Here is a 26,390-nt window from a genome sequence, read left to right on the forward strand (position 1 = left end):
CTCTTGGTGTTTTCACTTCTGTCAGTGACATCTGCTAAAGCAATTCAAAAGAGAAAGGGGCTTCAGAAGAAGACCCTGTACTTCAAGAATACACATTTTATGAAACTGAAATATTAAGATATCAGCTCTGGAGGTCACAAGAAACTGCTGGTCAAAGAATCAATTTGCTTTTTTAGAAAAAAAGTGAAATATAATTGAGTTGAGATGGTAGTAGGGTGATCCTTTCTCCTTCCCCTCCTGACCTGAAATAATTTAGGTTTTCTAATTCGACCCACTGAAAGCAAAGCCACTCTTAAAATGGATGAAGCCCCACACACATCACATTCAAAATGCCACGGTTACAGTGTTTCATTTCTTTTCTCCTTAAACTGCAAGGCTCTCTTCCGCTCTGTGCAGACCCACCTGCTTCACAGAAGACTGTAAAAATCAATATGGGTAAAGCCTTTTTTTGTTGTTTTATCTTTGACTTTTTTTTTTTAAACATCTTTATTGGAGTATAATTGCTTTACAGTGGTGTGTTAGTTTCTGCTGTATAACAAAGTGAATCAGCTATACATATACATATATCCCTATATCTCTTCCCTCTTGCATCTCCATCCCTCCCACCCTCCCTATCCCACCCCTCTAGGTGGTCTCAAAGCACAGAGCTGATCTCCCTGTGCTATGCGGCTGCTTCCCACTAGTTATCTATTTTACATTTGGTAGTGGATATATGTCCATGCCACTCTCTCACTTCATCCCAGCTTAACCTTCCCCCTTCCCGTGTCCTCAGGTCCATTCTCTACATCTGCATCTTTATTTCTGTACTGTCCCTAGGTTCCTCAGAACCATTTTTTTTTTTTTAGATTCCATGTATATGTGTTAGCATACGGTATTTGTTTTTCTCTTTCTGACTTCCTTCACTCTGTATGACAGACTCTAGGTCCATCCACCTCACTATAAATAACTCAATTTCATTTCTTTTTGTGGCTGAGTAATATTCCATTGCATATATGTGCCACATCTTCTTTATCCATTCCTCTGTCGATGGGCACTTAGATTGCTTCCAAAGCCTTTTGAATTCATATTGGATGAATCATTAAAGACTACAAACAACCATATTATGTTAATATGTATCAAAAATACACAGAAACAGAAATATGCTTATCTGTACCCAGTCCCTTTCTAAATTGAAGGAAATATTCCTTACATTGTTTATATACTTTTAAGAAAGAAAAAGACCAGGGAATTCCTTGGCAGTCTAGTGGTTAGAACTCTGCGCGTTCACTGCCGAGGGCCCGGGTTCAATCCCTGGTTGGGGAAATAAGATCCCACAAGCCGTGTGGCACAGGCAAATAAATAAATAAATATTAAAAAAATAAACATTTAGCTTAGGTGCTGGCATACAGCAAGAACACCATAAATATTAAACAAATAAAAAAGAAAGAAAGAAAGAAAAAGTCCATACAAATTATCTTGAATTATTGTGACGAAAATATTTTAAAGTGAAGAAAGCAGTAGAGATAAAACTGTATTCCTAGCATCTCCTATGGGATTATCAAGTAGATTACTAGATTTGAGTCATTATACAATATTTTACAGGTAGCTATTGAGTCTATTTGCTTTGGTCTATTTTTATGAAATGTTTGTTCACAGGAGATAGCAAGGATATGGAAAGATGCCTTATTCTCCTGAACTGTGGTTAATGCTAGGGCAGTGTGATCACAGGTAATATGAGACAGACCCATTGCTGGTGTCGGGCAACACACATTTAGAAGGTCAGAAAGAATTTCTATGAATTCAGTGAGACATCCTTATGATGTGGTCTTTGGGATTTGCAAAATTTAAACAGGGTTCTTTTGGTTTTTCAGTAACAATTTCCACTGAGGAATTCTGAAAGAGACTTGCCTATAACTGAAATCTGCTCTGTGTATTTATAGCACTGTTACAGGGTATTTTTAAGGGTCAATGAAAAAATACTAGATATGCAAGTTTCCATTTCAGTGTTGGAATGAGAGACATGACACTCTGCTATTAATTTATCAGGAATAAAATTATTCAATTTGAACTAATCATTGAAAATGCAATAATAACAGGGCCAATATCCATATTCTTATTCCCAATTAATACAGAAAATATATATTTACAGACACCTATTTAACAGAAGCATTTATTATATGATTTAATTACCCTTAAATCATGTTTTTGATAATTATTAGTCCAATTAGCAAGTATGAGAAAGTTCTGATGGAATTGAATTTTTGTGCCAAATATTTTTCTTCATGCAAGCAGCACAACTTTGATAATCAGCCAACAAAATATCTGTCACTTTAAAACCTGAATATTTTTATCATAGCCCAAGGCTTTTTAGAGAGCTTATTTCTGAAGAAAAAGAGAGGCTTATTTAGATTTGGGACATTTTTTTCCTCTTTAACACCTAAAGTATTAATATCTTCTGAAAATCTCATGCAGATAAATCATGGATCTTGCTTACAGCCCACACTATTCATCCTTAATCATCAATCAAAAATGTACCATGTGTCTACACACTTTGAACAATTTTGTTACATAAACATATTAGAGATAACATTAACATATTAGAGATAACATTAACACAGAAGACTCTCAGGATAGTTATGGTTGGAGAAGAACACAGCTCAATTTCTTTTTTAACTTTTAAGCAACTTTGGTCTATAAAAAATTCAACACTTGGAAGATTTTTAATGCTGATATTCTAGGTAGAAATTTGTGATGTCTTGGTAACGAAGAGCTAGATCAGATTTTTTAAATGATGAAATCCCCCCTTCCCCTTGCAATGTGAAGTCATTCTTCTGTTTTCATTGTTTTTCATCATACGATGTTCTTGGAATACACATGTGGGTTTATTGCTGACATCTGTATTATACTAAAGTAGCTCAGAAATACTGTTCTCCTCATCTGGTAAATGAGGTAAAAACCTGTGCTTACCTTCACTCATCACTGTGAAAGCTATGGGATGTATACTCAGATGCTCATGTGTCTTTTTTTCAATGTGCACATCATAATAAAGTTCTCAAACAAGCTAGATAATGCGAAATGACAGTGGAGACCATCTTCTCAAAATTACTAGCATGGCACTGTGTCACTGTGTGTTTTAGTCACCACCGTCCCCAGAGTAAATGCTCAAATGACTCATAAACCTTGTAAACACTGTATTGGTGCTTGCAAGCACTCAGAATAATTGTTGCACCAGTTGGAAAACAATATTTTATCCCTAAACAACTCAAGTCTGAACTCCATCACTGATCTGGATGGATTTGGTGCAGGTTAGTGTCTCATGAAGGATGACTTCTTTCCTTCACTGCTGCCAACAAACCTCACCGGGACCTGGAGAAACACTATGATTATAGACCTACAGTCCTTGGGGACAATTGCTGCCCAATCACGCTCCACTGTGTCCATTTTTTGTATTTTCTGAGCATTGATATCCATATCAAAATCATCCCCTTTGAGTAACCTTAACCGCACCTTAGTACAGAGACAAAAGAACCCCTCGTTCATCTTCAACATTTTCTTTCTAAAACAAAAAGTCTGTTAAGTATGAGGAATGGGGTTATGCTGTGTGTAGAAGCATGAGTTAAGGAACAGGTTTAAGAAATACCATCACAATTACATTTTACAGGTACGCTGCCCACCCTCTTATCTACACCTATGATTTCATCATAGCCTCTCTTGAACCCACTGTCCCTGTCTCTTGGCACCTCTGGTTGCATTTTCCCTTGCATCACCCCATCTGTTTTAATCTGTCACTTTCAGAGTCCAAGGAGCCCCCTTGAACTTTGCCTTAGCATTTCTCTTTAGCGTTGACTCCCAAACGATTGTCTTTAGAGGAGACCAGCTTTAACCTGAAGATCAAATTATTAAAAGAAAAGATCCTATTTGTTAACATGGAAAATACTCTTCTAAGTATCATTCTTCTCTCTTGCAGAATGATCTTTCTCACCTCTCTCCGAAGAATGCAGTGGACCATGACGATCACAAAGCCTTGCAATGAATCAAACACGGCAAAAAGTATTTGAAACAAGATGGAGCGTTTGTCTGTCATGGCCAGAACTGCAGACATCCACGTCAGAGCCAGAAGGGGCAACACCACACAGGAGCTCCAAAGAGACGCCCTGTTGGAACACAGAGGAAGCGACATTACGTAGCTGCACGTACGTATGCCCCAGGCGATAACCATACCCCAGTTCAACAAAGCATTCTTGTAGGTGGCACCAAGACATTAACTTGGAAACCACAAAGCAGATAACATTCGATAGTTTTATTTAGTTTTGATAAACAATCCCACAATAGTTAAAAAGCCGTTGTAAACTATAAATATTTAAGTATGCTCTTAGCTCTAATATTAGCAAACACGATTTTTTTTTTTTCCATCGTAGCATTTTCTCACATGCACGGTAAAAGATTTGTCACAAGAAGATGTAAATGATTGGGACTAACATGGCGTTACTGGCGGTGGTGGCTGACAAAGCTGTTGTTGAAACTACTCCACACTTGGCACATTTGAGCGTCAAACCGCTATGAGGCTCACTCATCTGACTGCAAACAAACAGAACACCCACAAAAAGAACAAAATATTGAATTGTCACCAAAAAAAAAGTTGCCACTGCAAGTTAGCTTTTAAATACGATTTCATGCAGAAAAGTATATTTAACAAAGAAGAACGCTCTCGGTCGTGTTAAAGATGCATTTACACTACACATTATTTTTGTAACATTCACCGCTTAATAATATGGGCCTTTGTTACATGTGAAGCATATTTCCATCATTTACACCATAAATGGCCCTTGTGTCTACAGATCAAAGTTGCCCAATACACTGAGTTAAACAAAAGCATGTGTTTGTGTAGACATACAGTGAAAACCCTTTATTCAGACCCTTGATGATCAAACAGGTAAGGATTCCTAGCTTCAAAGATTTTCAATGTCCCTTACAGAAGACACATAATATCAATTAAACCCTTCTGAAATGTACACATGTATCTCAGAAGTCCAATATAGGGAGCTATATATTTTAGGCTTTTAGTCATTTGTGGAAGATGTAGCTCTTATCTCAACATATTCATATTTGGAAATTTCTTATAGCATCAATGTACTGTCTATATTTTAGGATGATCTGAATATAGGGGCTGATGAAATTTGATGAAATATTAGTTGATAATAAAAAGAGTGATAGTTTTCTGCTTTAATAAAACACATTTAACATAGTCACCAAGTTCAAAATATTCTTTCTGCACATTTTGTCATAGACTCCAACCTAATAGCTTTTAAATGGTCTATTCAAGTCTAGAGGATATTGCAGGTAAATTCAGATTCAATCTACTATCTCATAGAAGCAAAGTCACACTATGTAGAAAAACTTGACACATTTTTCTTTAGAAAAAAGTCCTTTGAAAATGACTGGTTTTTAGAACCCTATCATTTTAGGAAAAAACAAAAAGAATTACTTGAATCAAATTTCAAAACACTTTGAAATATTTTTCTGTGGTCTCTTGTCCATTCCCATGTGATGTTTATGTCTAAAATATAGGTTTGCCCAGTAGGTTTTTCATAAAAATAAAATTGTGGTGGGCCTGTATTACCATGTGTAAAATAAAAATGGCAGAACAGAGAAAGTCATAAGGGGCTCCTAATTCAGCAAGTCTGGTTTCTTTCAAAGAGGTGCCTTCACTGGTGAATTGCACTTGGAGGAGATGATAAATCTGGAAGCTATTAAGTAAATTGATCCATAGATCCCGTGAGAAAAATCAAAGCTCTCAGAGTTAGATATGGGGGTGGAGAATGATTCTAAACCGTTCACTTTACTGTTTCAACCCAGGGCATATGTACTAGCCACAGGTGTCCAGACTTTTCCAAATAAGAAGTAATAATAGTCTACCCAGTTTGGTTCATGAATGCCCCAATGGCCAGTGTGTGTGAAACTGCTCCCAGGAGAATGCCTAGACCAATCGTCTCCACAATATATACTTTAAAATGGTAGATGAGAAAGTTCCGTTGCAGAAAAAAAAAAGAGAAAATAAAATATTTTACTTGAGATGTTCTAAATAGACACATGTCATTGTATCTTGTTTTCATTCTTTCCAACTATCATTTTATATGTGTTGATATTTGCAATAAGTTCCCCCTTGGTAAATACACTTTATGTATTAGAAAAAGTTAATCTAGTTTGGGTATTACAAAACTTGTCAAACTATTGTACTATTATTTAAATATTCATTCACTCATTCCTTTATAAATCTTTATTGAGCATAAACTATATGCTTGGCAGTTTCTAATAATTGATGATAAAAAGAAGAAAGGAAATAGAAGAAGTAGATAAAATGGGAGGAGGAACATCTTGGTACCATATTTGATTCTAAATAAATAATAATGTTTCAAAAGAAACACTTGTTTTATATATATATATATATATATATAATATATATATATTATATATATATATATATATAATATATATATTATATATATATATATATATATATATATATATATATATATATATATACAAACTGAAATGGTCAATATTTACAATTAGGGAGATCAATTGTTAAGTTAATCAATTAGCTTCCTGCCCAATGTTTCTTTAGATAATTCTGATTATTTGTTCTTCCCTGAAGTCTTTATCACTGGCCCCACTGCTTCTCTGTGAACTAAAAATTAGCTGCAAATACTCGTATCTTCTAAAAAAAGACATTCAATCACACTTTGGAATAGAGAGCAAATTTCAATCTTTAAGCTAAAATAAGGTTTGCTATTATAGAAAAAAATTTTTAAGCCTAGAGTCATTAATTTGTTAATAGTGTTTTTCTGCTTTGAACAGTAACAAGCATTCTGCTTTTACAACTTGTATTAACGTCATTTCTATTTCTCCAGGAGTGGCCTTTGTACCAGAAAAAAAAAAAAAACCCAAAAACTGTTTGACTCAGTTTTTCCATTAAAACGGGTGTAACTTCTAATGATATTTTTAGAAATAAAGGTTTAAAAATTAATATGTAGATTGAAATGGATAATTTCTAAATTCATAATATGACAATGTTGTCATTTCTCCTAAACCTATGTTATCTCTTACAAAGAGCTATGTGAATCAAACTGGATGTTACGTATAAAATAATCAAATGAGAAAAAAATTCTGACTGAGTTTACTAAATCCTTAGCATTAAGCTCATTCTGATAATCTCGTCTCTTTTTCTGACTTCAGTGTCATGAATGGTGGAATGATGGATGCTTGATTGACAGAAGTTCAGGGTCCTTTGCAAACAAGCTGTCCAGCTTGGTTTCTTCATTTCACCCATCATAACAATAGCCATCAACTGCTGAGTGAATGCTTGCTATTTGCTCGAAATTCTAATGAAAGTTTTATACACATTGTATTTCATAGACTCTATTATGAGGCGAGAGTTATTATCCCCATTTTACAGTTGAGAAGACTGAGCTGCAGAAAGATGAAATAACATGCCCAAAGACACACACAGCTAGGAAAGTGCAGAGCTAAATACTGAGTGTGGTTTTCTCTTTTATTTTAAAGCTTTATCCTAACCACTAACCCACTCCACTTGTATACAAGTCTACACCACTAGTGGCAGAACTGAGTTTCTATATCCAGTACCCAATATGAACAATTTATTCTAACATGATTAATCTATGCAAGAAATAACTGAAGTAGCTATTGCTCCAATTCTAACCATACGTCAGACTAATGAGTAATAGCGTGACAGTTTCAAGTTCACATGGTATAGAAAGCTCAGTGTCTGTACAAGTTCAAGTCTGCCTATTTCAAGTTGCTTTAGAGATTCATCTGGAGTGAAGACAGTCTCTAGATAGGAAGTGATTCCCCCTCAGAAAGGAGCCTACAATGATGTTTATATTCATCACTGCAAGTTCTAATGCTTGATATGAATGATATCCAACTTTATACTGAAAGCCATTAAACCTAGTCTTTTACTAGGAAAAAAAAATGCCTGGACTATCTTGTCTTATAAATCATTACATAGATTATAAATATACAAAGGACTTGAAATTCCCACCAGTCAGTGATAAAATACTATGCCTATTAAATAATACATAAATTATTAATGAAATGAGAACAATTAAGGGTTAAGTTTTGAATGAAAGTACAGTCAAACAGAAAGGAGAAAGCTATAAACATTTTATAAAAAAAATGATACAAAGGGAAATTCAAAGACATTAATATTTCATTCAAGTTTTTACAAATTTATATGAGCTAACAATATAACCTTAAAAGGCTGCTATCAACCTGCTCATGAAATGTTATTAAGTCATTAGATATGGTGATATTACAATGACAGTAAAATTAAAGGAGATGCTTTTCAAAATTTTATAAGTGGTTAAAATGTGCAAGTGACAATTATGAGTAACTCTTTGTAGCAAGTTATAGTGAACATGTCATAAAAATGAATACATATGATAAGAATAGTGTTTCAGAAGTGATTATTTCAAGTGAAGACTTTTTCAGATATATACAATGAATCAAAGAAAATATAATATTTTGCCCTCCTAAGGTTTGCTTGTCCTGATTCTCTCGTGTCCCATACTGAAATTATGTTCAATCTACCCTCCTGTCCTTTGTGACTAAAACTAGGAGGTCTTTGGAAACCCTCACCCAAGGACAAGCATTTCAAGGCTAGCCTTAATATTTAATCTTCTTATCTTACAAACAGGCAATATGCACAAACAAATCCAGATTTTCTTAATGGTCTTTTAAATTATTTTCAGATTTTGGTCACACCTCTTTAGGAATAGCCCACTGGAAACTTAATGGCAGAATCTACCATACACAGCAGTTTGTCAAGAACAAAATTCAAGGCACAGTCAAATGCAGTCGGTGACCTGGGATTGGAGTGTGGGATGCACTGGTAAAGACCCTTCAAAATCTACCAGTTGCAGCTTACCCGGCTCTGTGTTTCAGCTTTCTATCTAGGATCCCATCTCTTGAAACAAGTTTATTAAATACCAAAATGCCAATCACCATGTTGACCTGTCAAATAGAAACAAAGGTTGGCCTTTCAATGATATTGAAGGGAATCGGTCCCTGATTTTTCCTGAAAACCCACTTTTATCCATTCACAACCTCAGCAGAATTATATACTCACAATGGTAGTGATAGGAAGCACTTCTCAAATATTTTACAAGTGTGTAAAGGAAAACGGGACACTTTAACAGTGGTGTTAGTGTCTGTCTCTTAAAGGATTCTCATGAGTTGGAAAGGTGTGTGACTTTAATGTTTTAAAGTGCATTAAGCACATTTAACTTCTATGCTTTGCAGCTAACACTGAGGAAATTAAACATTCAACTGCCGAACTTTTAAATTGCCATACTATGCCAAGCTGGCGTTCTTCTCTCTGAGTCATCCTTGAATAAAATAAATTGGTTAATGAGTTTTACCCTATGCCTGGGAATCAAAAGACTTTGTCTCACAGTGTGTGGCTAGGGTGAGCCCTGGCATCCAAAGGTGCTAAGGATTTGTCGTTGCTCCCAGCTGGGAGAACAGAACGCCTCAATTCTGCACAGTGTGCAGCTATTCCTCCCATGAGGTGGGGAGCATTTTAATGCACCATGCTTTTCTAGACAAAGGAGAAAGGCTATTCAACTCAGCAGCATCCTTTAAGATGTACACTAACACTAATTTTTACAATGTGCTCTACTGAACACTTCTCAGTATTTTCCAAGACTCTCTCATCCACTCAAAAGGTCTTTTGCATACTACAGCTGAAATGAAATCACACATATTTGTCTTTCTCAAGTCAAACTGTAAAAAGCTGTAGAGATTGCTGTGGTCTATTTTTTTAAAAAAGATTTATTTATTTATTATTTATTTATTTAATTTATTTTTGGCTGCGTCGGGTCTTAGTTGCGGCATGCAGGATCTTACGGGATCTTCCACGAGGCATGTGGGATCTTTCGTTGCCGCGTGCAGGTTTTCTCTCTCTAGTTGTGGCACGCAGGCTCCAGGTTGCGTGGGCTCTGTAGTTGTGGCACGCGGGCTCTCTTGTTGAGGCGTGAGAGCTCAGTAGCTGTGGCACACGGGCTTAGTTGCCCCGCGGCATGTGGAATCTTAGCTCCCTGACCAGGGATCGAACCCACGTCCCCTGCATTGTAAGGTGGATTCTTTAGCACTGGACCAACAGGGAAGCCCCACTGTGGTCTATATGTAGCAGCTTTATTCTAAGTGCCCCCTGTTCTCTAACCTACCAGCGCTTCCTGATACAGGAATCCAGTACAATGCTGGAACCAAGATAGATAATCAAGGAAAAATATTTTCTCCTTTTTGCCTTCCTGCCCCTCACCCTCCATGGTCAAAATAATCTTGGTGCGATCCCCAATGCAAATGGTGAAGCCTTTACACTGAAACTAGTAGTTCACAAAACTTCTGTTTTAAATGAAGCAGGATGACCAGTTAATAAAAAAAGAAACTTCCACTTCTCCAATATGCTTTGGGCAGACGGAACATAAAGCTGAAATCTACTGAATTACTGGTGTAAGGAAGATCCAAAACACCCATTAGGTAAGAACTTAGGTGTCACTCTTCATAGCTTCCTTACAAGATACCATTTGATCAAGAGAAAGAGTTACTCATCTTTGTACTTCTATTATTTGAACTAAAAAAAAAAAGTGTATTCCATGGATTCTATTAATCTACAATTTAATCATGAGGGAATTCATCACCACTCCAAAGACCTTTTGTCTTTCAATTATACACATACTTTTTGTTTCTTCATTTTACGGTTATAGGTATGTTAACCTAGTAGCCTAGGGAAATAATTCAATTAATTAAATAAAAATTTAATGCAGCAGACAAAAATGTGTGCAATAGTTTCATTTTCCCTATGCTCTTCTAACCCTCATGCCTAGATTTTCATTTTCTTGTGAATCACAAACAGTTCCTGCTCTCTGTTATAATTTAGAGGCAGAAGAACAAGCTTTAAAGGAAGAAAAGTCACGCAGAGTTATTAAGAAAGATATCGCTAGCTTCCAATTTATTGAATGAATCGTTCAAGAAACCAAAGGGTAACTTTTCAATTAGAAATCTAATTGTACAGCGAAATGGATCTTTGTATTTAATTCAGATTGTTTCTTTTCTCTCTAACATTTTTCAAAGATTTATTAGGCAAGAAAGATTTGTAATCAATAAATTCAGAGAGAAAGAAAGAAAGGCAGGTAGTGGGAAATTTTCATGTTCCTATAAACAAACATGTAAAGGAATTATTTTCTGATTCAGAAAAGAAAAATTTGTAAACCTTATGCATAACATATGGATATGTTGCCCCCAGAGGACATTGAGAAATGTCTGGAGACATTTTCTGATTGTTAACAACTGAAGGGTATTATTGGTATTTAGTAGGTAGATGCCAAGGGTGCTGATAAATACACAGGACAGCCTCACAACAAAGAAATGTCCAGCTCAAAATGTCTGCAGCACGGAGGCTAAGAAACTTTGACCCACGAACATATATTTTCTTGTTGCTATTTAGTATCAGCCACAGTTATTATTAAGAGATCTTAATAACTATGTAGTTCATACAGAGTAGTGTGAAGCTGAAATAATAATGATGAAATTCTGTACATAATGAGGAAGAATTTACCGAAACTTAAACTTTGTCACAAATGTGAAATTCCTGTAAGAGAAATCCCACACCCCCACGTTTGATATTCTTCAGCCTTCAAAATAAGAATATTTTAGCGTAATAAAGGACTGAATAGCAGTCAACATTCAAATTTAAGCAACGATTCACTGAACTTTAAAATTTCTACACAATATGGAAGTGTCGCTCTAATGGAAACGAGGTAGCCTTCCTTTGCTAAGAAAACAAACTAAGTTGATTTCGGTGTTTACCAGGACAACAGCAGCTGCGGGTCCCACAAAAGCGTAGAGAAGTCCTCCTTCAAGGGAGAGCCAGCAGCTGAAAATAACATCAGATAAAAACTAACAAAAATTAGTGATAAGGGTTAAACCACTAAAGCGTGATACAAATAACTCGGAATTTTGGCATATTTCAAAGGTTTGTAGTATCAAAAAAAATAGCACAGAAGATGTGGAAAAAAGCTAAAATTAGGGCGTTTCATGAGTAAGAAATACTATATACCTCTCACAGAAAAGACGCTTTGATTATAAGGTCTTACTGTCGGGCAGTTAAAACATTCTAGACAAATTACTCTTGTAGTGAGATTTTTATACTGACTTTCAGTACAAAGGTGACGATTAAGTTTTGTAAAATGCTGCTTTACATCCATTACGGAATTTTTCAAATATACTTTGAAGCAAGAACAGCGTGTTTTTAGAGTCTTATACGTGCTATTTACCTGTTCTTCTTTGAGGCCATTGAGATAGTGGGAGACATTGGTTTAAAAGCCATCATTGCAAAGAATTGATAATCTACATTTTGCATGCTTTTTTTTTCTTCTAATTTTACTTTTTCCTAGACTACTAAAAAAATCACTGAAGATAAGCTTTTGAATAAAAAGAAATACAGCTGTGTTTGTTTCAATTACTAGATTCACCAGGAGATGCAGGTTTGCATTGATAGAGACATGGTAACCGCTTAGGTAAAAAGACTCATTCTCTCAGAGCAGAAGGCCGTGGATAGGTCCTCTTGATGCAGTCACGCCCACCATTTCACGCACTTGCCTTTGACCTCTGACCCTTTCCATATTATTTCTCAGTCCCCAGAATCAGCAGACTGCCTCCAAAATGACCAACAATCAACAATTAACAATAACTGTTCTATCTCTCTTCTAAGAACTTTTCTGTATTGGTTGTGGTGGTGGTTACATGACTTACGCATTTGTTAAAACTCACAGAATTATATACTCTTTAATAAGGTGAATGTTACTATGTAAATCAGTGCGTGCGTGCGTGTGTGCATGTGTGTGGATTCAAAGTCTGCATCTAGTTATTGCTCCTTGGCCATAACAGCAGATAGATAAAATTCTACTTTCTCACTTTGAGGTCGACGATTTAATATCTATTTTAAAAATGCAATACCTGGAGAAAAAGCCCTTAGTCTGACAGAATTCTTCAGTTTGGTGTCTCTGAGACTGCCACTCAATTTCTACTGCATTTTTGTGTAAATTCATCTTCAAACTGATACATTCCTCATCGTATTGCATTCATTGTTAATCATACACTCCTTGAAAGTTGGAACTGTGCCATCTATAATCCTACTTCTTTCCATGTCCCCAGCATGGTGCCTTTCAAAAAGAGACATGCTACTGTGAAAAGCAATAGCTTAAAGGTAATGGTGCTGTCCTAGGACTGCTCTACAGCATATGCTACCAGGGAGTTTCTCCCGTACTGTAGATTGCATAAGAAAAGCAAGTGCTCTGATGACATGAGTTCTTGCAATTCTTTAGAGGTTTCTTTTGGGTGGCAGGTGAAGTGGTGTCTTTTGGCACACCCTCCAGTTGGATGTACCCACTGGAGGGCTTCATTAGCAACGATTCCTATCTCAAACCTGAGCACAGTTAAACAGGACATCTCCCTTTAAGACGTAGGCCTCTGATAAGATGCACATCTCTTTCCTCATTTCTCTACTGTCTCCTCAACTTGAAAGAGCAGATGAAGTAAAATATGAAAGTGCATTGTTTTACATTTGAAATATTAAATGTAGTCTTGACTTATAAATTCTCTCATAGAATGTTATCAGTATTCCAGCTCTGATTAGGGTGGGCTGATGCCACATCCCTTTTTCTCCCTTCTAATTTCTTCCATAGCCCAGGAATTTTCTAGTGTGGAGTCTATTGAGTCCCTGACCTACAGGTTCCAATATGCATTACCCTAACATAGCAACAAAACTTGAACTAACGTGACATAATTTGGTGGCTACCAGTATATACCATCATCTGTGAATCAGAAGCTCAGATCGGAATCATATTCTAAAATGTAAACATGTCAAGGTTTATCCAGTTCTTTAAAAAAGGTATCTGAGATTGAACATGCAAAGTAAATATTGAAATATTTTAGAAATTAAGGACACTGGTCTTACAAAGAAATGGGAGACTGAAACAAGAATTCTGAATAGTCCTGCAGCATTTAATGTCTAACTTTTGTGCATTTAAGCCACTTACATCATTCCTCAGTAATGTGACTTATACCACTGTTAATGACTCAGTGACAAAGTGCAAGCCATCAGCAGTGCCAGCCAAGACTAATGAAGCATATTTGATGATTTACTTAATTATAAACAAGATTTATCACCGTGGACGGACTTACTAGTGATCAGTGCCATATCCTTTTGTCCTGGTGAAGCCTACTGATGTAGCCACCACTAATGCTGGTAAACCTGCAAGAAAAGCATTGTCACACTTCACATTCAGCTACAACCACTGTGCACACTTGCTCAAGCAAAGCCAGAACAAACTTGGAGTGCTGAAATCGGAGGAACTACCTTCAGATGAATCACTTCATAAAGTATGTTTCCATTACAAAATTTCTTCCAAGTACAAAAACATGAGTACGACAGCTGGGTTTTTAAGTCAGCGCATTTCTCTGATGTTGCTAGGTTACCATCGCATTTGACATGGGTCTAAAGGAAACTCATAACAGAGATTTAGTATATCTATTGTTGTTTTCCCTAGGGGTTTACACTCTTATAAAGGAAATTTATATTTATAAAATCAGAAAGGCAAAAAATGGATGTTCTGGTGTGATGGAATATCACAGAAATGGAACATTCAGTTGGCCTCATATTGATTCACATCAAGTTGTACTTATAATAAGATAGAAAGAATAAACCACTTAATTCTTTATGATTTACTTATAATAACAAGAATGTAGGAACAGGGTTAAGGGCCCGAGGAATTGATATTTAGGCTTCCTGCTCATCCTCCTTTAACAATCCTGAACAAAGTTCAGGGAATTTATGCCAGTTTTTCTTCATGAAAAAAAGGAAGGTAGGTATCACTCCGGGCAATACTTTGTCCCTCTTGGCATTCAAGTGCCTGCATTCCTGCACCAATTCCGACCTGAAATCTTTTAGTTTATGTTTCTATGAATCACGCTTACCTTGCTCAAGTTCAATGGAAACTCCCTGTGTTTGGTGAATGGGGTTCAGTCTAACCTAATGGTTTATCCGGTCATGCCTTTTTTTCAGGAAGTCCACGTTTGTGTTTTCAGGTTGAAAAATCCATCATCTAATCATCTTCCTGTGTCCCCTCCATCCATCTTCTTTCTTCCTATCATTTTTCCTTATTCTCTTCCGGGAATCTTCAAATGACATCACGTTCCTTCACGAGGTTTAAATGATGGGAACTGTAAAGACCACCTCTGAGGGACACATCATGTTTTTTTAAACAAATGCTGGTCTCTCTCTCCCTCTGCATATATATGATATTATATGTATGTGTATATGTATATATCTCTCTGTATATATATATATGTGTATATACACATATATATACGTACACACATATATTTGTAAATATATGTATGTATATAATTATATATATAATGTCTCTTTCTCCCCCTTTCTTGTCCTCCTTCTTCTCCTTCTTTTCTTCCTTTTTCATATAGTTGACTTTTTTGATTGCAGACTGAGTTTGTTAGAAAAAAATTCTCTTCTGGGTCCTAGTTGAAGAGCTAATAGTCTGCATTCCATACAATTTAGATTAAAAAATTTTCTAAATTATTATGTTGCACTTTGCCATCATGAAACTCATATGCCACTATTCTGCCCACTCCCAGACCTCCTGACAGTCTAGAACCATTGGTTTAGCTTTTTTGCTACCCAGAGTAGTTTAATATTAGCTGTCACCCTGGAGACCAGCTGTGTACCCTTCTCCTCAATATCATCTTTGGTAATGATGTTAAATAAGGTAGTTAAGCTTCCTGAAAATTGCTACTCTTTATACTTCAAGGAAAGTCTTCATTTCCCTGCATACTATAGTTCTTGGACTTAATCAATTCCTGATTCAACTTTAGAAGGTCTTTAACATGAAATCCAGACAAGAATTTTAAGAAACTGTAAGTACATTACATTCTCCAATGTCTTCTTAATGGTTTTCCCATTTCCCTGTGCAGACATGACATCCCCCAGCTGAAAACTGATGGATAATCTTCGTGTTCTTGGTCCTATTTTTTCCAGCATGAATTATTCTGGTATGGTAATAAGTCCACTTATTTGTAATTTTTCAGGGTCCCTCTAGCATCCTATTCTCCAGTCTTCTGGTACCTTAGGCATTTGTTATATATTTGGTCCAAAATTCCCCAGGTTTTTTAGTGCAGGTCTTTTGAAACTTAAAGGCAAATAAGACAAAATCCTGTTTTTTTTTTCCATAAAACTAGTTTCTTAAGTGAATTAAACTAATTAATTAATTAATTATAATTAAACCAATTTATTAATTCCAATTAAACATTAGAATTGGTCCTTTGAAATGTATAGGTCTTCCAGATGTCCATTTCATAAGTCAATGTGAGAGAAACTTTTCCTAAAGAAGAATTAATTCATCCTCAGCCCGTAAGCAATTCTGTGTTTCCTTTGAGGACCCCACAGTCTAGCCATGAGGTTTCATTCACTGCCTGAACAGCTTTCTCCTGTGACGCGAATAGCTCTATTGAAATGGACTCCTCAGAGTTTTCTTGTGGGGAGTACAGTACATGGTTAGTGTACAGACTAGAACGTCATGCTTTGACCCCTGAACATCTTTAGACATTTTGTGTTTCCAGAACCTATTAGTAGAGAACACTTTGATTTCCTGCCTGTAGATACCTCAGGTCTCATTTCCTACCACGTGGGCACTATTGATTATCAACTGACCAGCTATGTGGTCATCTAATATTCACTCCTTTTTAAAGTTCCAAACGCTCAAAGAATGTTCAAATATGACCAGCTTCCTATATTTCCACTTCCATATATCAAATTAGACAAAGTAGCCTGGGAATAATCACACTCTCCAGCTTCATTCATTACAGAAGTGTTCAAGGTCATTTTAATAAGAGCACAAAATGGAATATTAATATGCTTACCCCATCCAAGGCACAAAAAACGTTTCCTTATAAGCCGCGTCCTAATTTTTCCAGTTACAGCCATATATGATTGCCACGCCTCAGTCAAAACCCAACAGAATGAAGCCAGGAAGAAAAAGTGCAAAAATGCAGTGGTGGTTGTACAGATGCTCTGTGGAAACAGAAAAGACTCACACTTAATATGCGGGCATCACCTGTCCTTCAGAATGTTGTTAATCTCCAATTCATTGCTTTTACTTCAAATATCTACCTCTGCTTTGTGACAGAGTAATTATTTACAGAAATTAGAAACTCTGGAGTTTTTATGCTGTGCATTATCTATGATAGAAAAAAATGTCCTAATTCCACTTGTGTGTTCAATTTTTTATGAGGTGAAGCCTGAATGTAAATTTAAACTCAAGGGAGATTTAAATTACTACTTTACTTGAATTTTTTTCTTGAAACATAATTATGGGAATGATCCTTTCTTTGGGTTAATTTAAGTTACAGACATCTTGCATAATTCTTTTTGGTACATTCTTTATCCTTCCTTTTTAACCAATAATGCTTTGTTGTATTATCTGTTGATGTTAAGATTATATCACCACAGCCTTTCAAAAGAAAAAAATTACTATGCTTTTTTATACAAGTGTGATATTCAAGGTGTAAGAGCAAAGTACAAAATGAGGTCTGGCTAATAGCCTAGAAAAAAATAGCATACGTATTTCAAAGTACTTAATACATTGCTCTGTGTTATTACACTATAATGTGTATCCTAATCAAATCATTTTGAAAAGCTAACCAAGTCACTGGCAGTACACAGCCATGATTTCAGAGATCTTTTTCTTTGTGCAACTTAATCACTTAAATGTGCCACCATTAGTTACTTGTGACTCGTCTGCAAAGATGAGCAGCTTCATTTTGGTAAAGGCTGCTACTTACTTCACTACTGGTATAATTTCTTTGTGTAAATCTTGTTAAAATGCCAGTCTTTATAAACCAGTCGCAGTAACCAAACTAATTTCTTCCTTTCTCAGTTTCAGTCTTGCTGTTTCCAAAAATTGAAAAAAAGCAAAACTTATAGAGCTACAAAAAAAAAAAAAAATCACTAAAAACTCATAACAAAGAAATAAAACTACAATCCCCATCCTCCCATCTCCAATCCAATCTACCATAGCAGAATATCTTTAAAAAAATTTAACCCAAATTATTCAAATTATTTGTTTATTCTTTGGAAATTCACCAGATGCTAATTTAGCTTTTCAGTTCTTTTAATCATATATAAAAAAAAAACTTTACCATGTTTATCTCACCAGGTTGTTTTAATGAGGAGGGATAATGTACAGACACTGAGTAGGACTGTTTTAGGCAGATGGCAACTGCTTAACTGATTATGAGTATAATCATCATTATTTTAAGTAGTACTAAAAATGCTATTACCATTTTTCAGCACGGGATTCCTTATTTCATGTGGTACTTAAATCTACTTGGTACTTAAGTTTATTCTTACAAAATTGATAGGAATTTGGGACTGACATGTACACACTGCTGTATTAAAAATGGATAACCAACAAGGACCTACTGTATAGCACAGGGAACTCTGGTCAATATTATGTAACAACCCAAATGGGAAAATAATTTTAAAAAGAATAGATAGATGTATATGTATAACTGAATCACTTTGCTGTACACCTGAAACAATCACAACATTGTTAATCAACTCTAATATAAAATAAAAAGTAAAAAAAAAAGCAATCCATAAAGAAATTGATAACTTTCAGTCTGAGAAAGTCATGGATTTCCAGCACCTTATTCCTCATCCCTTTACTCCTGTTTCAGCCATAACGTAGGAGCTTTAACCAACTGTGATTCCTTCTGTACTTGAGACACAGACATTTTTCCACATTGAAGTTTAAACATCTGCAGGCTGATTACTTTGCTCCTTCTTGATCTGTGGTCCCTGATCCCGATTTGAATTTCAAAGATAACCCTTCCATTCAATTCCTGGACTAGTTACACTTTCTAATTCACCTGTCATTTCCTTCCAACTGGTCGTCTCCTCTCAGTTTTATGTGTTTATTGATTTATAAACTATTAGTACAGGGTTATATGAAACAATGCAAAATGTTGAAATGTTTAAATGATAAGTGCTAGAGGCACTGAAATTTTGTAAGAAGTAGTAAAATGCTCAAGGTCTCACTACAGTGACTTAATTTGCTCTCGCTATATTATGCTTGTTACTTTGGGATTTCTGAGACTCCCTTTAATTCTAATGTAAATTGAAATACACAAAATACAAATAATTTGGGGTTACTGACATTTATATTTCGAGAATTCATGTCTCTCGGGACACTAATATGGCCACAACATGTGTGGGGAAATATACAGTAACGAGAGAAGTAAGACCTATTTCTATGGGTGGTGGCATTCTACTATGATCAGATGAAATTCATATACAACTAGAAAGTGCTCCAAGTATGGAATTAAACTGTCTCAATGTAAGAAAGGTGTATCTGTGGACTAAAGAGGTCTAGAGTTATGAAACTAATCTTGTACGAAGGGTACAGCAAAACCCTATGATGCTGAGAGAGAGGGAGCTACATTTTGCTTCATTATCATGTGAAGGATCAGTATACTCTGATATGCAGTTCATGAAACACACGCTGATTTTTCTACTGATGTGTTATATTTGCTAAGCTGTCTTTTAAAGTACAACTTTTATAAATAGCAATTTTCAAATAAAGACCGTTATTTTCACATTTGTCCCATCAGTTTCCAGAAGGTGGCCACTCCAAGTCTGGGGCTCAGGATTCTCTGATTCTTCTTCCACAGAACCTAAATCCCACATGTGAAACCCACAGAGATCACCCATCCTTGGATCCCCACAGGACTGGGGACTTTTCCACTTATAAACTCAAAACTCTGATTTTCTTTTTCTGTCAACGTTCATGTCTTGTCACTTGCTCAATTCTTCCTGCCACTGGACCCTCTGTGGTGACCTCCACACTCTCACACCTTGCCTTTATTCAGCCGGTGTGTGTCTGCTCTCAACTCCACCATAGCTGGGTCTTCACAGCTTTTGCCACTACAAGCACAAGACTCACTAGCTCCCCAAGCTCATCATCCACTTCCTCGGCTCGTCCTTCCCTGTCAGACCCCAATTTGGTCCTGTTTGTGTATGAAGAGTGTTGTTGACAAATATTACAAAACTTGGAAAGGTATTTAACTTGGCAAACTGAGGACAGTTTTTACCTATAACCTTCATGTACACTCTTCATCACAAATCCATAGGGACAACAGAAAATATTGCATAAAATAACTGGAAAGAAAAGATATGTAAACTGTGGTAGACTAGGTACTGTGAGAAATGCCTGAAAAACAGAAAGCTGACGAGGGAGGAATGAAGAATACCAAGCCCAAAGCTACCCAGTAGGAGCAGAGATTAAGACATGGAAAGTAGGAGATTTAAGATATATGGATGATACAGAGGTTCCTACATCTGTTTAAAAGTATTTTTGAAAGAAAAATAAGAGAGAAAATTTGGGGAAGAGGAAGCCTTTAAAGAAATATTATGGGAAAATTTCTCAGAACATTAAAGATCCTCTAGCTGAAAGACAGATACACACACACACACACACACACACACACACACACACACACACCAAGATCTACTGTGATGAAATCTGTGAACATCAAGAATAAGCAGAAAATCTTAAAAGCTGTCAGAGGCGAAAGAAAGATTACTTACAAAGGAATAAGAATCACATTGACGTCAGATTCCTTGTGAGCAACCCAGGATATAAGAAGACAATAGGCTATCTTCAACATTCTAAGGGAAAATAACTTTGCAGAATTCTACACCCAGCAAAACTATTATTCAAGTAGAGGTAGAAATAAAGACATTTTTAGAATGGAAATGAACTTTGAAGTTTATTACCTTAAGATTCTCTCTGAAAGAATTGCTAGACAATAACAACCAATAATAATAAAAAATCCAGAAGAAGGGAATGAGACAAAAGAAGTCTCATGAATATCAATATTAAAATATGTTAAGTCTAAATAAATGTTTATTAAAATTTTAAAATATATATTCATTATATAGCCACTTGGATATATAATTCAAAATACTATCAATGAGGGCTAAAAGGTGAGAGATAAAAGTTGCAAGGGAGCAGGGGAATTTAAAAGTATGTTGAAGCCTCTTTTTTTGTCTGAAGGAATATTTCAGATACTGATTAACTCTAGATGTTAGAAAAACATGTTTGAACATTTATGTTAACAATGTTAAGGTAACCAAAAAAAGGTGGAAACAAATAATATATTTTTAAAATAGTAGAAAAATTGAACTAAGAAAAATCTATCAGTCCAATTAAAGGTAGGCAAAAGGACAACTAGAAAATATAACACATAGAAAAATTAAATGAGAATAAGAATTATTCCAAACTACAGGAATTACAATAAATGGGAATGCTTTAGATTCACTAGTTAAAAGTTAAGAACTTTTATCCTGGATAAAAAAGAAAAAAAATCCAGTAATGAATTTATAAGAGACCTCAAACACAATGACACAGGAAGACTGAGGATAAAGAGATGAAAGAGCTATATTAAGCAAATGCTAATAAGCAAAAATCAGATGTCACAATGTTAATATTGAAAAGAGCATTAAAAGAGATGAAGGACTTTTCATACTGATAAAAGGAGGAGGCCATAAAGAAGTTTCCAAAGTAACACATTTCTATGAAACTCATCACAAGTTTCCAAAGTATATGAAACAAAACCTGAGAAAACTACAAGGACAAACTGTCAAACTAAGTTTACAATAAAAGACAACCTATAGCTCTCAGAAAGTCACAGAAAAGTGGAGGAAAATAGTAATATGGAATACTATAACAATCAGTAAAAGTGATTAATCATCTTTCTTTGCAATATTATACATAAGAAACAACATGTGCAGTTCTTTAAAATACAAATAGAATATTTACAGCAGTAACTAGTCCTAGGACAGAAAATAGAATAAAATAAACTTAAGTAATTTGATAACATACAGGACATTTTCACAAACTACAATGTAATGAATTTAGAAATCAAAATTAAAATTCTGTACCTCTTGGGGGGAAAACTTTTAAATAATTAATGAATTAAAGAGAAATTAAAATCCAAATTATAAACTATTTAGAACTGAAAAACAGTATCAAAACTTGTGCAAATTTGCTATGACAGTACTCAGGATAGTTAAAGCCTTAGAGAGAAAACAAGAGGAAATGAAAATAAATGGGCCACTTAAAGAAATCAGAAGAAGGAGTTTTATAAAGACAAAAGCAGAAATTACAAATGAAAAAAATTTAAAACAGTCAAATTGATTTATAAAACCCAAGCTGATTCAAGAGGCTAATAAAAGAGCTACACCTTTGGCTATTGTGATTTTTTAAAGGGTGGAGGAGAAAGAAAAATAAATAACATTAGGAATAAAAAAATGTTATTAAAAGTATAATAAAAGAATAGCAGGTAATATGTATATAAAATTGAAAATCTACATAAGATGGACATTCTTCAAGAAAAACACAAATGATCAAAATTGGCCTGAGAGATAGAATTTAATCTTAGCTAAAATGGAAAGGTAGTAAAAGGTAATAAAAGAAATCTTCAAAACAGAAGTGACAGAAGTTTCAGAAAAATTTACTGGCAAATTCTAACAAACTTAATGTACTATAAGTCCCATTTTATAAAATATTTTCAGGACAAAGAAAAAGATTAGAAGCATCTGATTCATTTTACAAGGCTAGAATAACATTGACATCAAAATGAACATGAAAACTATGAGCCATTTTCACTTATCTACATAAATGTGAAAGTATTAAATTAAAGATCAAATCCAGAAATACAGAAAAAAAGATAATAAATCACTATCAAATAAGTGTGCCCACTAACGCAGGACGATTTCAACATTTAAAGTGACCTCATTATAATTTACTATATTAACAGATTAAAGAAACCATGTGATCATATCAATAAATGTGAAAGAATTTGATAAAATTCAAAATCCAATGATCATTTAAGATATCTTCATTACATATTACAAATAGAGGAGAACATTCTTACTTAATAAGGGTGATCTCTCCAAACTTATGATTGAAAATCATATCTAATGGTGAAATATTAGAAGCATTCCCATCATGAATAAAAGCATGCCCACCGTCACCTCTACTATTCTAAATTGTATAGGAGGTCCTCAACAAAACAATACAAGAAAAAGCAATAGGAAAGGAAGAGACAATATTTTCATCATTGCAGAAATATATCTCCTTACTAGAAAACCCAAAAGGATCAATTTTTTAAACAATTGGAAATAATAAGAAGAATCAACAAAGTGGCTGGAAATAAGATAAATATACAAATATTATATTTCCTGTACACTGATATCAATATACAAAACTGACTTCCTTATATACCAACAATATCCATTGGAAGATGTAATACAAATTTCTAATTAATCATGACAAATTTGTCTCTCTTCTCCCTCCCAAACCATGTTAAAATGGCCAAAGTTTTAAACAGGAAAAAAAGAGAATAGGCAGTAGACAAGAGTGAACTCAAGGCATTGACAAATTCAGAAGATGCTGAGGGAAGGAGGTGTAACTGACTTAGAGTGGCAGAGAAAGTTACAGCCTAAGTGCTTGTAGGGTGAGGGGGTGGTGGAAGAAATACTGACTGTAATGGAGCCAATTCACGCTGCAGACCTTCAGAGGGTTTAACATGTGGAAACAGTAAGGGCCAGAAATGGAAGGAAGACCCAGGTTTGCATGGGACTGAAAAAGAGCCAGGTTGGTTGAAAACTCTACATACAGAGTAGCTGAAACTATTTCTTCCCAGCTCAATGCAGCCCAGCACTGTCACAGGGAGGCTTAGTCTTTGGAAAATTCAGTGGGTTGGGTTCTGAACTCAGACACCAGTCTCGTGGTTAAGTGTACAAGGCAGATACAAAAGTATGTATTAAACCATAGGGCCCTCCCTCTCTTTCCCCCTCACTTCTACTCCCCAAATGCCAGCAGGTCAGAGGTTAAAATTCTCCCCCAAAGTGGAAAAATCTTCATACACTGGCTCATCCTAGATTAACATATAGATTACCTTTCAATAAGTCCGTCTACCCTAGTAGAGAGCTTCAAGTCACTTTTTAGGGCCTTGCTTTTATATATGGTTACACAGCCAAAGATAATTAGATAATTGAAAAAATCTTCCAACATGGAAGAATGAAAAAAAGCCAAGCGAAGAAAAAAAAAAAAATTGAGGCGGGAGGAGAGATAATAGAGGTAACAGAAAAATTAAAACTTCTAAAACAGATTAAGTCCTTCAGAAACTGAGAAAAGACATTGCACCTATAAAACAAAATCACTAGGGAAAGATGATCAGATGAAAGAAAAGGTCCTATTCACAATAATAACCAAAATTATAAAACACCTCAAATACATTTAACAAAAATGTGCAGAAGCTTCACGTAGAAAATTCTAACATTTAATTAAAGTACACAAAACAAGACATGAATAGATGGGAAATATATTATGTACATGAATTGGGAGGCTCAGTGTCATGTAAATGTCAATCTTCTCCAAATTGATAAATATATTCAATGCAATTCCCATCAAATTTTTTTTTTTTTTTTTTTTTTTTTTTTTTAAGTTTGACAGGCCAATTCTAAGTCATGGAGCAAACCAAATACAAAGAATCCTCCAGGAAGTCTCAAAAGAAGAATAAAGTAGGATAGAGGTTTTCCTAATGGCATAAAAGAGAATAACATGTAGTCAGAGGATCACCATCCCCATTTGGCACATGAGGGTTTGGAGACACTAAGTAACTTGGCCCATGTTTCATGGTTACTGAATGAGGAGGAGCAATTAAGACATTGTCTCTGACCCCAGAGCTTGTGCACTTCCTTAACTACGTAACTACACTACATTTTGACAATGTTTTTTTGCTCATTAATAGCCTAAGCCTCACAATCTTTTTCATCTTTTTCAGGCCCCAACTTCCCCCCTTACTCTTATATCAGATGAGCTTGCCTTCAACATTACTGATGAGGTACGGACCATCAAAAGTATTGTTAATCTCATATTCCCTGGGACCCTTAGCTTCATCTACCTCTGCCTCCTTTCCAGAGCAGACCCTCACCCTTCCAGGAGCTGGTGTAATAAAGCTAAGAGGCAGGTTCACAAACTGCTTCATCTGCTGTAAAAATGAGGATGCTGACAGCACCTACTTTGTAGGACTGTTGTAAAGGTTAAATGACATGATCTATGTAAAGAGCTTGATACATAGTAACTACTCCGGACCCTACATTTGGTCAGCTCTATACTCTCCCCATTTAGTTAGCTCCTATATGTTTATATACATAATCTCCTAGCCTATAAATCTGTTAAAATATCTATCCTCAACCATCAAACCAACTAATCAACCTCCTTTTTATTGCCTTTTATTCCCTTGTTTCTCATCCAGTTGCTTTCTCTCTTTCCAATTGTCAAAATTCTTGAAAGGTTAAACTGTTCATCCATTTCGTTACTACCAGCTCACATATTTTCTTCTTGCCATACAGCATCTCCCGTGAATTGCCCTCCCACAAGAATAACCCATGACTTCCTAATTTCCAGAGCTCATGAATGGAATTTTTTTAGTTTGCCACACAAACTTTGGACCTCAACATTCTCACGCATCATGAGATCTTTACTATATGATCTTTAAAGGCTTCCCTAGCTCTAAAATTCTACAATACCACGAATACTCTCTAATTAAAGACCTCATCAGGATATTCACTTCTTCTTGAATTAATTTAATTTTTAATTAATTAACTTTGGAAATTTATGTTTTCCCAGGAAATTATCCTTTTCATTTATATTTTCCAATGTCTTAGTATCTGGTTGTATACTATAATGTTCTCGTAAGTTTTAAGAAATACCATTTGTTCATTTCTAAGGTTGCTTATCTATATTTCTTGCTTCTTATTAGGTTTATCAAAGATGTCTATTTTACTAGTTTATTTCAAACCTTAATGATTCTTTAATTCCAACTTGAAAAATATTTTACATTATTACAGTGAAGAATTTTTCCAAGTGTGAAATATAATTATTTACTCTTCATTTGGCAGATTTTCAAGAATTCTAAGAATAAAACACAGTGTTTACCTTATTTCCAACATTCAAATAAATCAGAGAGAAGGGTGTTAACATTTAAAAATAAGTAATCTTAGATAACTATTTTGTAAATATTTCAAAAAAGCAAAAGAGAAAATGTTTTTGATGAGAGATACATGATACAATAAAACCTCCATGGAACATATAGAATGCAGAGAAACCTGATTTTGTTAAAAATATGAAAAACAGAATATTGAGATGAAGCACTCCAGGAAAATATTTATAAACTATAAAACA

The 26,390-nt window shown here is 35.1% G+C and overlaps 1 protein-coding gene across 3 annotated transcripts in view; it reads right to left on the bottom strand.

The window, feature by feature from the left end:
- Window positions 1-26,390, bottom strand: part of ADGRB3 (adhesion G protein-coupled receptor B3) — a 794,502-nt gene that overhangs the window by 39,956 nt on the left and 728,156 nt on the right. For all 3 annotated transcript variants that reach the window (XM_007166663.2, XM_007166664.2, XM_007166665.3), the window contains 6 exons: window positions 16,996-17,146; window positions 14,245-14,314; window positions 11,869-11,935; window positions 8,927-9,012; window positions 4,459-4,557; window positions 3,962-4,133 (listed from right to left, as the gene is read on the bottom strand). In XM_007166663.2, coding sequence (XP_007166725.2) covers window positions 3,962-4,133; window positions 4,459-4,557; window positions 8,927-9,012; window positions 11,869-11,935; window positions 14,245-14,314; window positions 16,996-17,146 — 645 coding nt within the window. The remainder of the gene's footprint in view (window positions 1-3,961; window positions 4,134-4,458; window positions 4,558-8,926; window positions 9,013-11,868; window positions 11,936-14,244; window positions 14,315-16,995; window positions 17,147-26,390) is intronic.

The sequence above is a fragment of the Balaenoptera acutorostrata genome, chromosome 14, assembly GCF_949987535.1.
Source record: "Balaenoptera acutorostrata chromosome 14, mBalAcu1.1, whole genome shotgun sequence".
Taxonomy (NCBI): Eukaryota; Metazoa; Chordata; class Mammalia; order Artiodactyla; family Balaenopteridae; genus Balaenoptera; species Balaenoptera acutorostrata.